The sequence below is a fragment of the Babylonia areolata genome, chromosome 18, assembly GCF_041734735.1.
Source record: "Babylonia areolata isolate BAREFJ2019XMU chromosome 18, ASM4173473v1, whole genome shotgun sequence".
In the NCBI taxonomy this organism is placed as follows: Eukaryota; Metazoa; Mollusca; class Gastropoda; order Neogastropoda; family Buccinidae; genus Babylonia; species Babylonia areolata.
Window position 1 is genome coordinate 18527544 of NC_134893.1, and position 11793 is coordinate 18539336.

Genomic DNA, 11793 nt, shown 5'->3' on the forward strand with positions numbered 1-11793 from the left:
TGACGTGTGGGTGGTTGGAAAGAGGGGGTGTGGGTGGTTGGAGAGAGGGAGTGTGGAAGGCTGGAGGCGTGGGTGTTGCTTTCGTTGTTGCTTTTGTTGCTTTACATTTCTGATTATGATACCGTGGCGCCAAAACTGGAACGCAGCAACTACCCATGGGAATGTGATTGCGTGTGAGGGGAATATTGTGGCAATTTGTCAGTGTCACTCCCTTTTTTTCTTCTTCTTTTTTTTCGTTTTTTTTTTAATAATCAAGTCAGCGCCTTCATTTCCATTTCTGTTCAATTCACTATGGCCACGAACATAGAGCTGATACGTTCACAAAGTGATTGGACTGCGGAGTATTCTCTCTCTCTCTCTCTCTCTCTCTCTCTCCATCTGTCTTTTTCTTCTTCTCTCTCTGTCCCTGTCTCTGTCTCTCTCCACTCTCCCTCCCTCTCTCTCTCTATCAACCTCTCTCTCTCTCTTTTCTCTATTTCCCTACCTTTGTTTGCTTTTCATATATTGACGTTGTTCTTTATAATGGACGTGAACACGGAAGTCCCCCCCCCCCCGCCCCCCTTCCTCCTTTACCCCTGTTGTCACGGGCAGAAAGGCCCTAAGCAATAAACCATTCAGACCTCTCTCTCTCTCTCTCTCTCTCTCTCTCTCTCTCTCTGAATCAGAATCAGAATTAGATTTTTTTTTTTTTTTTGCCTGAAGAAGAGCCTGTGGCATGATACGTCGCCTCTTTTATCCCATGTAAATCGACTTTTACCAAGATTATTTTAGTCTACCTCTTACAGTTAGAATCATATTTATGAAATCATGAAAACCGTAAATAAAAGGTTATAGACACAACAATAAAGAGTTAAAAAAGAAAAAAAGAACTAAACTAAATGTAAGGTGTTGTAATTAAAACGTGACGTGCTCTTTGAAACATTAATATATGAATTTTGATAGTCGAAATGGTACGGGTTCGTTATTATACCAGTGACTGACTATATCAGTATCATTAAAATGTGTGTGTGTGTGTGTGTGTGTGTGTGTGTTTCTCTTTCTGTTTGTATATCTGTCTGTCAGAGTGTATTTGTCTCTCTTTCACTCTCTATTTGTCTGTCTGTCAGTCTGTCTGTCTGTCTGACCACCCTCTCTCCCCCTCTCTCTCCCCTCTCTATCTCTTTCTCTCTCTGTCTTCTCTCCCCCCCCCCCCTCTCTCTCTCTCTCTCTCTCTCTCTCTCTGTATTTCTGACGTAGGCTAACTGACCTGTTATCTGGTTGAGATTTCTGACACCCTTCTGGAAGGCAATGACCTTTGAATGAATGAATTATTCACCAGTTTCATCCATCCATCCCTCTCTCAGTGTTACTCTCCCTCTTTTCTCTCTTTCTCTCTCTCTCTGCATCTTCCCACAAGGTCTGACAAAGCGCGTTAGGTTACGCTGCTGGTCAGGCATCTGCTTCGTAGGTATGGTGTAACGTATATGTGTTTGTCCGAACGCAGTGAGTAGTTAACTGAAATGAACTGAACTGCTTCTCTGTGTCTATCTATTTGTCTATATATCTGTATGTGTGAATCTCTCTCTCTCTCTCTCTCTCTCTCTCTCTCTCTCTCTCTCTCTCTCTCTCTCTCTCACACACACACACACACACACACACACACACACACACACACACACATTCTCCCTCCATCCCTCCTTTCCCCATCCCTCTGTCTGTCTGTCTGTCCATCTCTCTCTCTCTCTCTCTCTCTCTCTCTCTCTCTCTCTCTCTCTCTCTCTCTCTCTCTCTCTCTCTCTCCTCCAATCGATTCTTTCACTGTTCTTCTCTGTGACAATTTTATTCGTGTATTCACTCACCAACCGCCCTTTCCTATTCGCTTATTTTTTCCCTTGAATTTCTAATAGTTCTTGTGTGAAATCCTAACAATACTTCATCCTTCACAACTTCTTGTGTTTTACTTTCCAGATCGATGTGCCAGCTGCTACCGACATTTGACTGGTGGTCTGGTACCAAGGCCACACACACACGGCACATTTGACCAGCAGTGTTGACAGGAGAACGGCGGAACAAACCAGGAATCGTCGTAACAATCTGCCCGTGTATGTTTGCCAGCATCGACGATTCGGCACTACCAACCGTCTGGTAAATGTTACAGAAACTCGTAACACAGAATAGCAGCGGTCCACCGTGGAACCGAAAACTGCCTCACCAGTCACTTTGTGCGTCGGTAACTCCATAACCTGTCCGAAACCTGTCGTGCTTCTTTTTTCGTGTGTGTTATAAACTCCATACCTTGTGTATTTGTAGCATCGACTGTGTGGTATGTATGTGTTGTTCTTATTCTCCTGAAGCATTGATGAATGGACAGACAGACGGGAAGCAACTGGTGTTAGTTTGGTAAAGAGGTTGTTTTGTTCTGTTTCTTGGTTCGTCAGTGGACAGAATGGATGTGCTGCTTTACTGAAGTTGAGGAGAACTGAGAAAAAATAAAAGCATTTTTCGCTTTCCGACACGCGAAACAAAATTAATACATTTGTGCTCAGCGAAAGGAAGATAGGCGGAACTGGATTCGCGGAAAAAGAAAAAAAAAATCTGTGTTCTTTTGTTTGCATTTTGGTGGAAGTGAAAACTGCTCATACGCAGTCGCTGTTAAAAAGCGTTTTATGGATTTTTCCTCACAGCCAGAATCATCATTCTTGGTTGAGTTGTAGCATGTATATGGTATTGAAAGAATCCACATAACTCTTTGGAAAGAAAAAAAAAAGAGAAAGAAAAAAGAAACTCATTTCCGATGCTTGTGACAGTGTCTTTTTGGAATGAGGTGTTTGTGATTCTGGATTGCTTACTGCTGTTTCTATTTAAAACCTCGTTCGCAGATTGGTTAATAATGATCGCAAACTGATATTCGGGGCTTTGAATAACTGCAGTGTTTGTTCTCACTGAAACAACGCTGTGGTAGTTAAAAACGTAAGATGCAACAGAATAAAGTAACACTCTTCTGTTCGTAATTATATGAAAAAAGGACACTTCCTAAATTTTAGAGAACATTCTTATCATACAGATTTTACAGTCTTTTTGAGGAGAGGTTAGCCGCGGTTTTCTTTTTATTATCTGTTGTGTAGTTTCATTGGTTGTGTCCATGGAATCTTGCGTTCTCTATAAGGCGTCATGCGCTTATTTCCGACTGATCGATTGACGTTTCTACATTTTCTGTCTGCGTTTAAATCAACAAGTGTCTGCGACAACATAAAAAACCCTTCTAAGATATTATCATAGTACCAGAATTGAGTCAGTGAAAATCTTGTGTTGTTGGAGTTTTATGAGAAAAGCGTGTGTGTTCATTAATGTTCGGAATTTATCGCAGTAAGAACAACTGTTCTCTGAACATTCATTCATTGCTGACATGAACCGCAGTGAAGTGAATTGTGCAATTTGATGTGATTTTATTTTCATGAACAGATTCGACTTCGCAGCTGATGTGCTTTTCTTCTGTATCGGTACTGATCGTAATTCAAACATGAGCAGGTTGTGGATAACATTCAGCTTGTAATCATTCGTGGAATGTGCGTTCCTGCTAGTATTTCTATTTATCATCGGGAGCTTGAATGGATGTCATGAGCACCGAAATGTGATTTCGTAGTATGAACTGACTTTCTTTATTGAAACTGCACGATATTATCTTCAAGACTGTTTTACGAACTGGAATATGCATGGTTTCAGGATACCTAACGGGGGTACTTTTTTGGATGTGTGTGTGTTATCACTGATGGCATAATGCAAATATTCCAACATGTCACACTAACGAAAATGCAGCTGTTGAAACAAGAATATCGTATTCGTTTCAGAAACTTAAAATGTGTTTGTTCGTTTGTCTACAATGTTGGAGGTAGTAGGGAAATACGTTTATCACAAACAATATACCAATGATTCGGCGAACTGTATTTGCTTCTTAATTCATCTTAGTAGTCATCAAAGTGCCGTGAACATTTGAGTGTCAGTTTCGGTTGATATTTCAACGTTTATCCATAGCAACAACTGCCAGCGCAGAAATAGTTGGATAATTGTTTCCCGCGTTCTGGTGTCAACTAACCTACAATAGGCGTCCAACGTTGAACTGCGTTTTAATTCCACCATGGCATTTTTCACATCGGAACACATTCAGTGTTAAATCAAGAATCTACAGTCTTTGCTACTGCAAATGTGTCTTGTCGTCGCTGACATTGGATAGTCCAGACTTCTTCAACTACCAAGTCATTGGATACTGCGATCAGCCAAAGATAATGTCTTGCTAGCGACTTCTTCACTATCGACAGCACCCAGCAACAGTGGCAGCAGTAGCAGCATTGGCAGCAGCAGCAGCAGCAGCAGTAGAGGTTCACGATGATCTGCTACTCGGGACAGACGGGCACGGACCTGGAGATGTCGTCGTTCCGGAAGAGCAACACCTCTTCCGCCGCCACCGCCACCACCACCTACTACGACAGGAACCATGAGGAGGACTGGTGCAAGGTGGGTGTCTGGGGCAGGAGGGTAGGGGTGGTGGGCCAAGTTGTCATGGGGGCAGGATGAGTGTCAGGGGGCAAGGTGGGTGTCAGGGGGGCAGGATGAGTGTCAGGGGGCAGGATGAGTGTCAGGGGGCACGTTGGGTGTCAGGGGGGCAGGATGAGTGTCAGGGGGGCAGGATGAGTGTCAGGGGGCAAGGTGGGTGTCAGGGGGGCAGGATGAGTGTCAGGGGGCAAGGTGGGTGTCAGGGGGGCAGGATGAGTGTCAGGGGGCAAGGTGGGTGTCAGGGGGGCAGGATGAGTGTCAGGGGGCAAGGTGGGTGTCAGGGGGGCGGGATGAGTGTCAGGGGGCAAGGTGGGTGTCAGGGGGGCAGGATGAGTGTCAGGGGGCAAGGTGGGTGTCAGGGGGGCAGGGTGAGTGTCAGGGGGCAAGGTGGGTGTCAGGGGGGCAAAGTTCAGGGGGCAAGGTGGAGGCGGGGTAGGAGTAGGTGGACGATGATGTGACGATGGCGATGATGAGATGTTTATGATGACGAGGATCATGACGAGTTCAACAACATTGACGACGACGACGACGACAATGATGATGATGATGAGGAGGAGGAGGATATGACGAAGACATGATGACGACGACGACGGCGGCTACAATGATGATGATGTGACTAAGATGTGATAACCATGACGGCGACAACAACGATAGCTATGACGACGATAATGATGATGATGGTGGTGGTGGTGGTGGTGGTGATGGTAACGACCACGTCGACAACGACGACGATAATCATCATCATCATCATCATCATCATCATCACCAACATGATCTTTCTTACTCTTTTTTTGTTTGTTTTCTTACTCTTCTCTCCCTAAACATTCCCTCACTCCCACACGACTTCCAAACACCCTCTACCCCTCCCCAATCATCCCCACCCACCCCGACCGAACACCCCCCTACTCACTAACACCAACACTAACACCCCCCTCACGCCCCCCCCCCCCACCCCCCCACCCCACAAAAAAACAACAACAACAAACAAACAAACAAAAAACACCCCCACCCCCTCACCACCACCACAACCCCTCCCCTACCTTCCCCCAACCCCCCTACCCCTCACCACACACTCACACCAACACCTCCACTCCCCGACCTCCCCCACCCCGCCCCCACACACATTTCACACTAACACCACCCATCCCCAACCAAAACCCCTCCCCCCCCTCCCTGACCTCCGCACCCTCAACACCCCCCCCCCCCCCCGCCCTCACCTCCATCCCCCCACACACTCACACTAACACCACCCACCCACCATCAACCAACTCCCCCACCTCTTTCCCACCACCCAACACCCCACCCACCAAACTCGACCCACCAAACCCACTGCACCCACCCACCCACCCACCCACCAACCACAACCACCCACATCCAACCACCACCCTTCCATCCACTCGCCCACCCACCCACCAACCAACCACCCCCACCCCCACCACACACCCCCCAAAAAAAAACACGCAGGTGGTGACCACCCAGCCTGATGGGACCACCCTGGCGGCCCACGCTCCAAGGGAGCCCCGCAACTACATGGGCCTGGCCGTGGTGGTGCTGGTCTGCTTCAACATCCCCTTCGGTTTGCTGGCCGTGCTGCTGTCCGTCAAGGCCAACCAGGACTTCCAGAAGGGCAACGTCTCGCTGGCCAGGGTCAAGGGCAAGGTGTCCATGATGTGCAGCGTGCTGGGCATCGTCTCCACCATGACCGCCGTCTTCCTGGTCATCTTCTGGCCCGCCATCGTGCCGGACAATGGCTGAGCAAAGGGTGGTGAGGGGTGTGGGGGCGGGTGAGGGTGGAGGGGGAAGAGGGAGGAAGGAGGGGAAAGAGGGAGAGTACGTAGGGGGGAGTGGGGGGGAGAGAGGTGAGGGAAGAGGTGGGGGAAGAGGTGGGGGGAGAGGTGGGGGAAGAGAACGCAAGAGCTGGAGGAGGAGGACGAGGGGGAAGAGGGGGAGGAAGAAGGGGGAAGAGGAGGAGGAAGAGGAGAGGAGGAGGAGGGAAGATATGTGGAGGAGGCGGGGTAAGAGGTGGAGGAAGAGAGGGAAGAGGTGGGGGAAGAAGGGGAAGAGGAGGAGGAAGAGGGGAGGAAGAGGTGGGGGAAGAAAGGGAAGAGGTGGGGGAAGAGGGGGGAAGAGGAGGGGGAAGAGGGAGAAGAGGAGGGGGAAGAGGGGAGGAAGAGAGGGAGGAGGTGGGGGAAGAGGGGGAAAGAGGAGGGGGAAGAGGGGAGGAAGAGAGGGAAGAGGTTGGGGTAAGAGAGGGAGGAGGAGGGAGACTAGGTGGAGGAGGGTGATGAAGGGGAGAAGGACGTGGAAGAAGGGTGGCAGAGGAAGAAGAAGAGGGGAGGAGAAGGAGGACAAGAAAAAGAAAGAGTCAGATTAAAACGAAGAAGAATTAAAAATAAAAGTTTGAAAAAGAAGAAAAGAAGAAAGAAAGAAAGAAAGAAAGAAAGAAAAGATAAGGGGAACAGTAAGAAAGAAGAACAATAAAGCTGAAGAAAAAGGCTTTTTTAAGGAAAGAAGAAAGAAAGAGAGAAAAGACAAGAGAAAAGGAAGAGGGTGTGATTGGTGGGTGGGTGGGTGGGTGGGTGCGGGTGGTGGTCGGCTGGGATGGGAAAAGGCGGCAAGGCTTTGAGTAGGAGGAAGAGAAAAATAGATTTTCTTCTTCTTTTTTTAAGAAAGAGAAAGAAAGAAAGAGAAGAAAAAAGAACAGGTAGAAGTTGTGTGATTGATCCATGGTTTGGTCGGTGGGGAATTGGGGGTGATGAAAATGAAGTAATACAAAAATATAATAAAACAAACGTAATATCATATAACATAAAAGAGAGAGAGAGAGAGAGAGAGAGAGAGAGAGAGAGAGAGAGAGAGAGAGAGAGAGAGAGAGAGAGAAGGAAATGGATGCGATTAGCTGGTGTTTTGTGTTTGTTCGGTTGGTAGGTTTGGTTGTTTGGTTCTCATGGTAGGTCGAAGATAATGTTTGCGAGGGACATAACTTATGTAAAAAGTACATATTTGGATAAATAACACTTACAACAACAACAACAACAACAACGACGACGACGACAATCGTGAACATTGGTCTTGCACAAGAAACTTGCCATTGGAAGTAAAAATAAAGACTAGATGTAGGAGGAAAGAAAAAAAAAAGAAGAAATATATGGTTGTGGCGTCCGGATTTGAAATGAACTGTGTACTGTCTGGTTCTGTAATCATTTATTGCATCTTTACACTGTGACGCTCAAGAAGTGAGATAAAAACAAAAACAACCCAAAAAACACACCAAAAACACAAAAAAACCCGATGAAGACCGTTCCAAAGTGAAAGCGATCTTGTACTACTACTTGTGTGGTGGTGTTATCTATCGTCCTGAAGAGACTAACTAATAACTGACTTGCTTGCTGGATGATGGGCTGAATTCACGGGTGACGAGCCAGGGAAGATTCCGTTCAGTGTGTGTGTGTGTGTGTGTGTGTGTGTGTGTGTGTGTGTGTGTGTGTGTGTGTGTGTGTGTGTGTGTTGTATGTATGTGTGTGTGTGTGTGTGTGTGTGTGTGTGTGTGTGTGTGTGTGTGTGTGTGTGTCCGTGTCGCTTTCCGTGTGTGTGTGTGTGTGTGTGTGTGTGTGTGTGTGTGTGTGTGTGTGTGTGTTGTATGTGTGTGTGAGTGTGTGTGTGTGTGTGTGTGTGTGTGTGTGTGTGTGTGTGCGTGTTGTATGTGTGTGTGTGTGTGTGTGTGTGTGTGTGTGTGTGTTGTGTTGTGTTGTATGTGTGTGTTGTATGTGTGTGTGTGTGTGTGTGTGTGTGTGGTGTGTGTGTGTCGCTCTCCCTGATCCCTCCCTCTGCCTGCCTGTCTGTCTGCCTCGCTCCTGCAATGCCCTGTAGGATGGTCCCATTCACAGCGAACACTTCGGTCGGAAGGCTGTTCATTCTTCTGTGCTCAAAGTGTGTGTGTGAATATTTGGTGTGTGTGTGTGTGTGTGTGTGTGTGTGTGTGTGTTCTTCAGTTTAACGGGTTTCTTTCATTGTAAGTAATATTAGACGAGGGTAGGGGGATAAATCACTGTTTACGCATGCGTGTGTGTGTGTGTGTGTGTGTGTGTGTGTGTGTGTTGTTGTTGTTGTTGTTGTTGTTGTTGTTGTTGGTTTGGTGTGGTGGTTATATGGTATGTGTGTGTTGTTAGTATGTGTTGTGGTTGTGGCATATTTTATGTGTGTGGTGTGTGTTGTTGTTACATGGTATGGGTGGTGGTGTATGTGTTATTCTTGTACGTATATTTTTTGCTGTAGTGATGGTGGTGTTTGTGTGTGAATGCGAGAGAGAGAGAGAGGGGGGGGGGGAGAGAGAGGGGGGGGAGAATATCACAGAATCTTGTTCTACCCAAGGTTCGATTCACGCGACAACGTAGAGCTTGAACGATAATGCTATATCGATAACGTTCGATTCCATCAAGGATCCTTATTCTCTTCTGTCTCCTGGTCCCTTTTCTTGACGGGATCAACTGAGAGAGCCGTGTACTGACAGAGCACTTGATATGTGTGACCCATGCAAACAGGGGGACGAAGGGAAATTCCTTAATTCTTATGATAAATTCTTACACGGTGTCGCGGGTTTAAGAAATTCACTCTGCTTGCTAGGGGCCGTTCGAGAGTTACATGTTACAGAGTATTTTATAGAAGTACCTGTTGACATTGCCGTCAAGTTCGAATGCTGCTAACCATGTGTGGAAGTACATTTTGGACAACTGTTTAACTGATACATGTGTACGATTGAGCAAGCAATCAGTTCCTCAAGGATGCGTCACTGTATTCTGACAAATCCATGTTATACGCTACACTACATCTGCTAGGCAGAGGATGCCAACTCGCTTATCAAGCCTTGAGTGCATGTGTATTTGTGTACCTATCAGCATATTAAAAAAGTACAAATGGGGGTCTAGGAGCACTGATGAAACGTACACCTGACACAATAGGGAAACAAAAGGCAGAATGACGAATATGTGGTTATGTTTAAAGCTAGGTGTGTGTGTGTGTGTGTGTGTGTGTGTGTGTGTGTGTGTGTGTGTGTGTGTAAAAAATCGCATGTACTTTTTCGGGTTTGAAAAATTGTGTGAATGCGTCGAATTCCTTTATTCGGGTGTGGCAGCCAAAAACGACGTAATGCCAGTGTATAAACTATAGATTTTACAGTGTGTGAAACATAATTACAGAACCTGTCATCATGTGCGTGTCACTGTGTATGTTGAACTATTCTCCATCTACTGTATTAACACTTTGGGTTTTTTTGAATGTTTATTTTATGCTTGCAGAACCATTTAATTTAACAGAAGAAAAGAAAACAGGAAGGGCGAAGAAAATGAAGTCTGCGCTATCGTTAGATGCGTTGTTTCATACATTGTGAAAGTTTGAAACGACACGAAAACGTTGAAAAGCTTGGCGCTTTGCTACTGAACTTTCTTGGTCCTTTTCCATGGCTTGATAATGTTCAGGGGGTGACCGGGATCGGTATCCTTCAGATCCAAGGGATTTTAAAGGATTCTTCACCACCACAGGCAGGCAGGGGTGGCAATTAAGGATTCTTCAGAATCGGTAATCAGGGGAAGCAAATAAGGAGTTTGTTTTTTTCTGTTGGGGGATAAGGGAGATAATGAGGTAACTGTTCGGTGTTTTGCGATGGTGGGCACTTTACTGGGTGGTCTCTTGTTTGTTTGTCAGTGTGTGTTTTTTGCTTGTTTGTCTGCTTAACTGTTTGCAGGGTTTGGGTTTTCTTTGATACTCTTGCTCGTGCGTTCGTTGTTCATTCGTTCGTGTCCACTAAAAATGATAAATCATTTATGTTCTTGGGGTTTGGGTTTCTCTGCTTTTGGTGGTCGCCCGCTAGTGTGTGTGTAAGTGTGTGTGTGTGTGTGTGTGTGTGTGTGTGTGTGTGTGTGTGTGTGTGTGTGTGTGTGTGTGTGTGTGTGTGTGTGTGTGTGTGTGTGTGTGCGGTTTAAGTTTTTTTTTTAGTGACGTCTCCGCAAAATAACAGTATACTTACTTGTTACATAGTTGTTTGCCTACTTTCTCGCTTACTTGCTTGCCTGTTTGATTATTTATTCGCATGGAGAAATATTCATTTCACTCTTAATTCCTGTGTATGCACTATTTGCACTCCGACACTTGCTAAGAGTGCATGTGCATTTCAGTGTTTGCCAGACTGGTCAGCTGGCTCGCTGGCAGATTGACTGACTTGCTTTTTTTTTTTTCTGGAAGACTGGCTGACTAGCTGACGTGCAAGAGAGTTTTTTCTTTCTTGCAGGCAAAACATCAATTTCCATATTTGTGTTACTTGTATTGCATCGGAGAAGCATTTCGATGTGTGCACTTTTGATTTTGTGTTGTTGTTGTTGATTTGTTTTCTGTTTTGGGGTGTTTTTTTTTAAGCGCGTTTGGTTACGCTGCTGGTCAGGCATCTGCTTAGCATATGTGGTGTAGCGTATATGGATTTGTCCGAACGCAGTGACGCCTCCTTGAGCTATTGAAACTGAAACTTTTGTTTTGGGGTTTTGTTGTTTTGTTTTTTGGTTTTTTTTTCAATTGTAACACGTGCTGTGTGCATCATTTGTGCTTTTATTTTTATACATGGTTTCTAATTTCCTTTTATCTTCTTGCTCGTGCATGATTTTTGGTGAAATGAAAGAAAATGACACTGATGAGAAGAAGCATGTCTTACAGTTTAAGAAAGAAAAAAAAAGCCAGTATATTTATGTTGGTCATCATTTTGCGCATGATATATAGAGCATATAAATATGTCCGTCTTCAACATGTTCACGTAGATGTGGTGTAGCGTATATGGGTCAGTCTGCACGCTTCGGTACCTCCTTGAAACTGAAACTGAAACATGTGCAACATTGGTGGCGAATTCCTCCTCACTTGTTGACCGTGTTATCATCCCCCCCCTTTTTTTTCTTTCTGGTATCTTGATTCAAAGCTCACAAAATTATACAGTGTTCAAGCCAAAGGAGAGAACGGAGGGAGAGCGGGAGGGAGGGAGGGAGGGTGAGATTCCAGAGTAACATAAAAGACGAGATAATAACCCACCTGCGTTGAATGATTTGTTCATGTATATGGAAAAATGGATGTGATGTTGTTGTTTGTTTTTTTTCCCCACAAAGGCCTTTGATGGTGATCATGCCTTTTTTTTTCCTTTTTTAAATTAAAAAAAAAATGTTTGTATACGTTATTATTGTTGTTGTTGACGTCGATGATGATGATTACGACGACGACGATGATGATGAT

At 45.5% G+C, this 11793-nt stretch overlaps 1 protein-coding gene across 1 annotated transcript; it reads left to right on the forward strand.

Annotated features, from left to right (window-relative positions):
• Nucleotides 1-4172: 4172 nt before the first annotated feature.
• Nucleotides 4173-6285, forward strand: LOC143292180 (uncharacterized). Its single transcript, XM_076602363.1, has 2 exons — nt 4173-4491; nt 5995-6285. Exons 1-2 carry the CDS (start codon nt 4363-4365, stop codon nt 6283-6285), a joined length of 420 nt encoding a protein of 139 aa, XP_076458478.1. The 5' UTR covers nt 4173-4362.
• Nucleotides 6286-11793: the final 5508 nt, after the last annotated feature.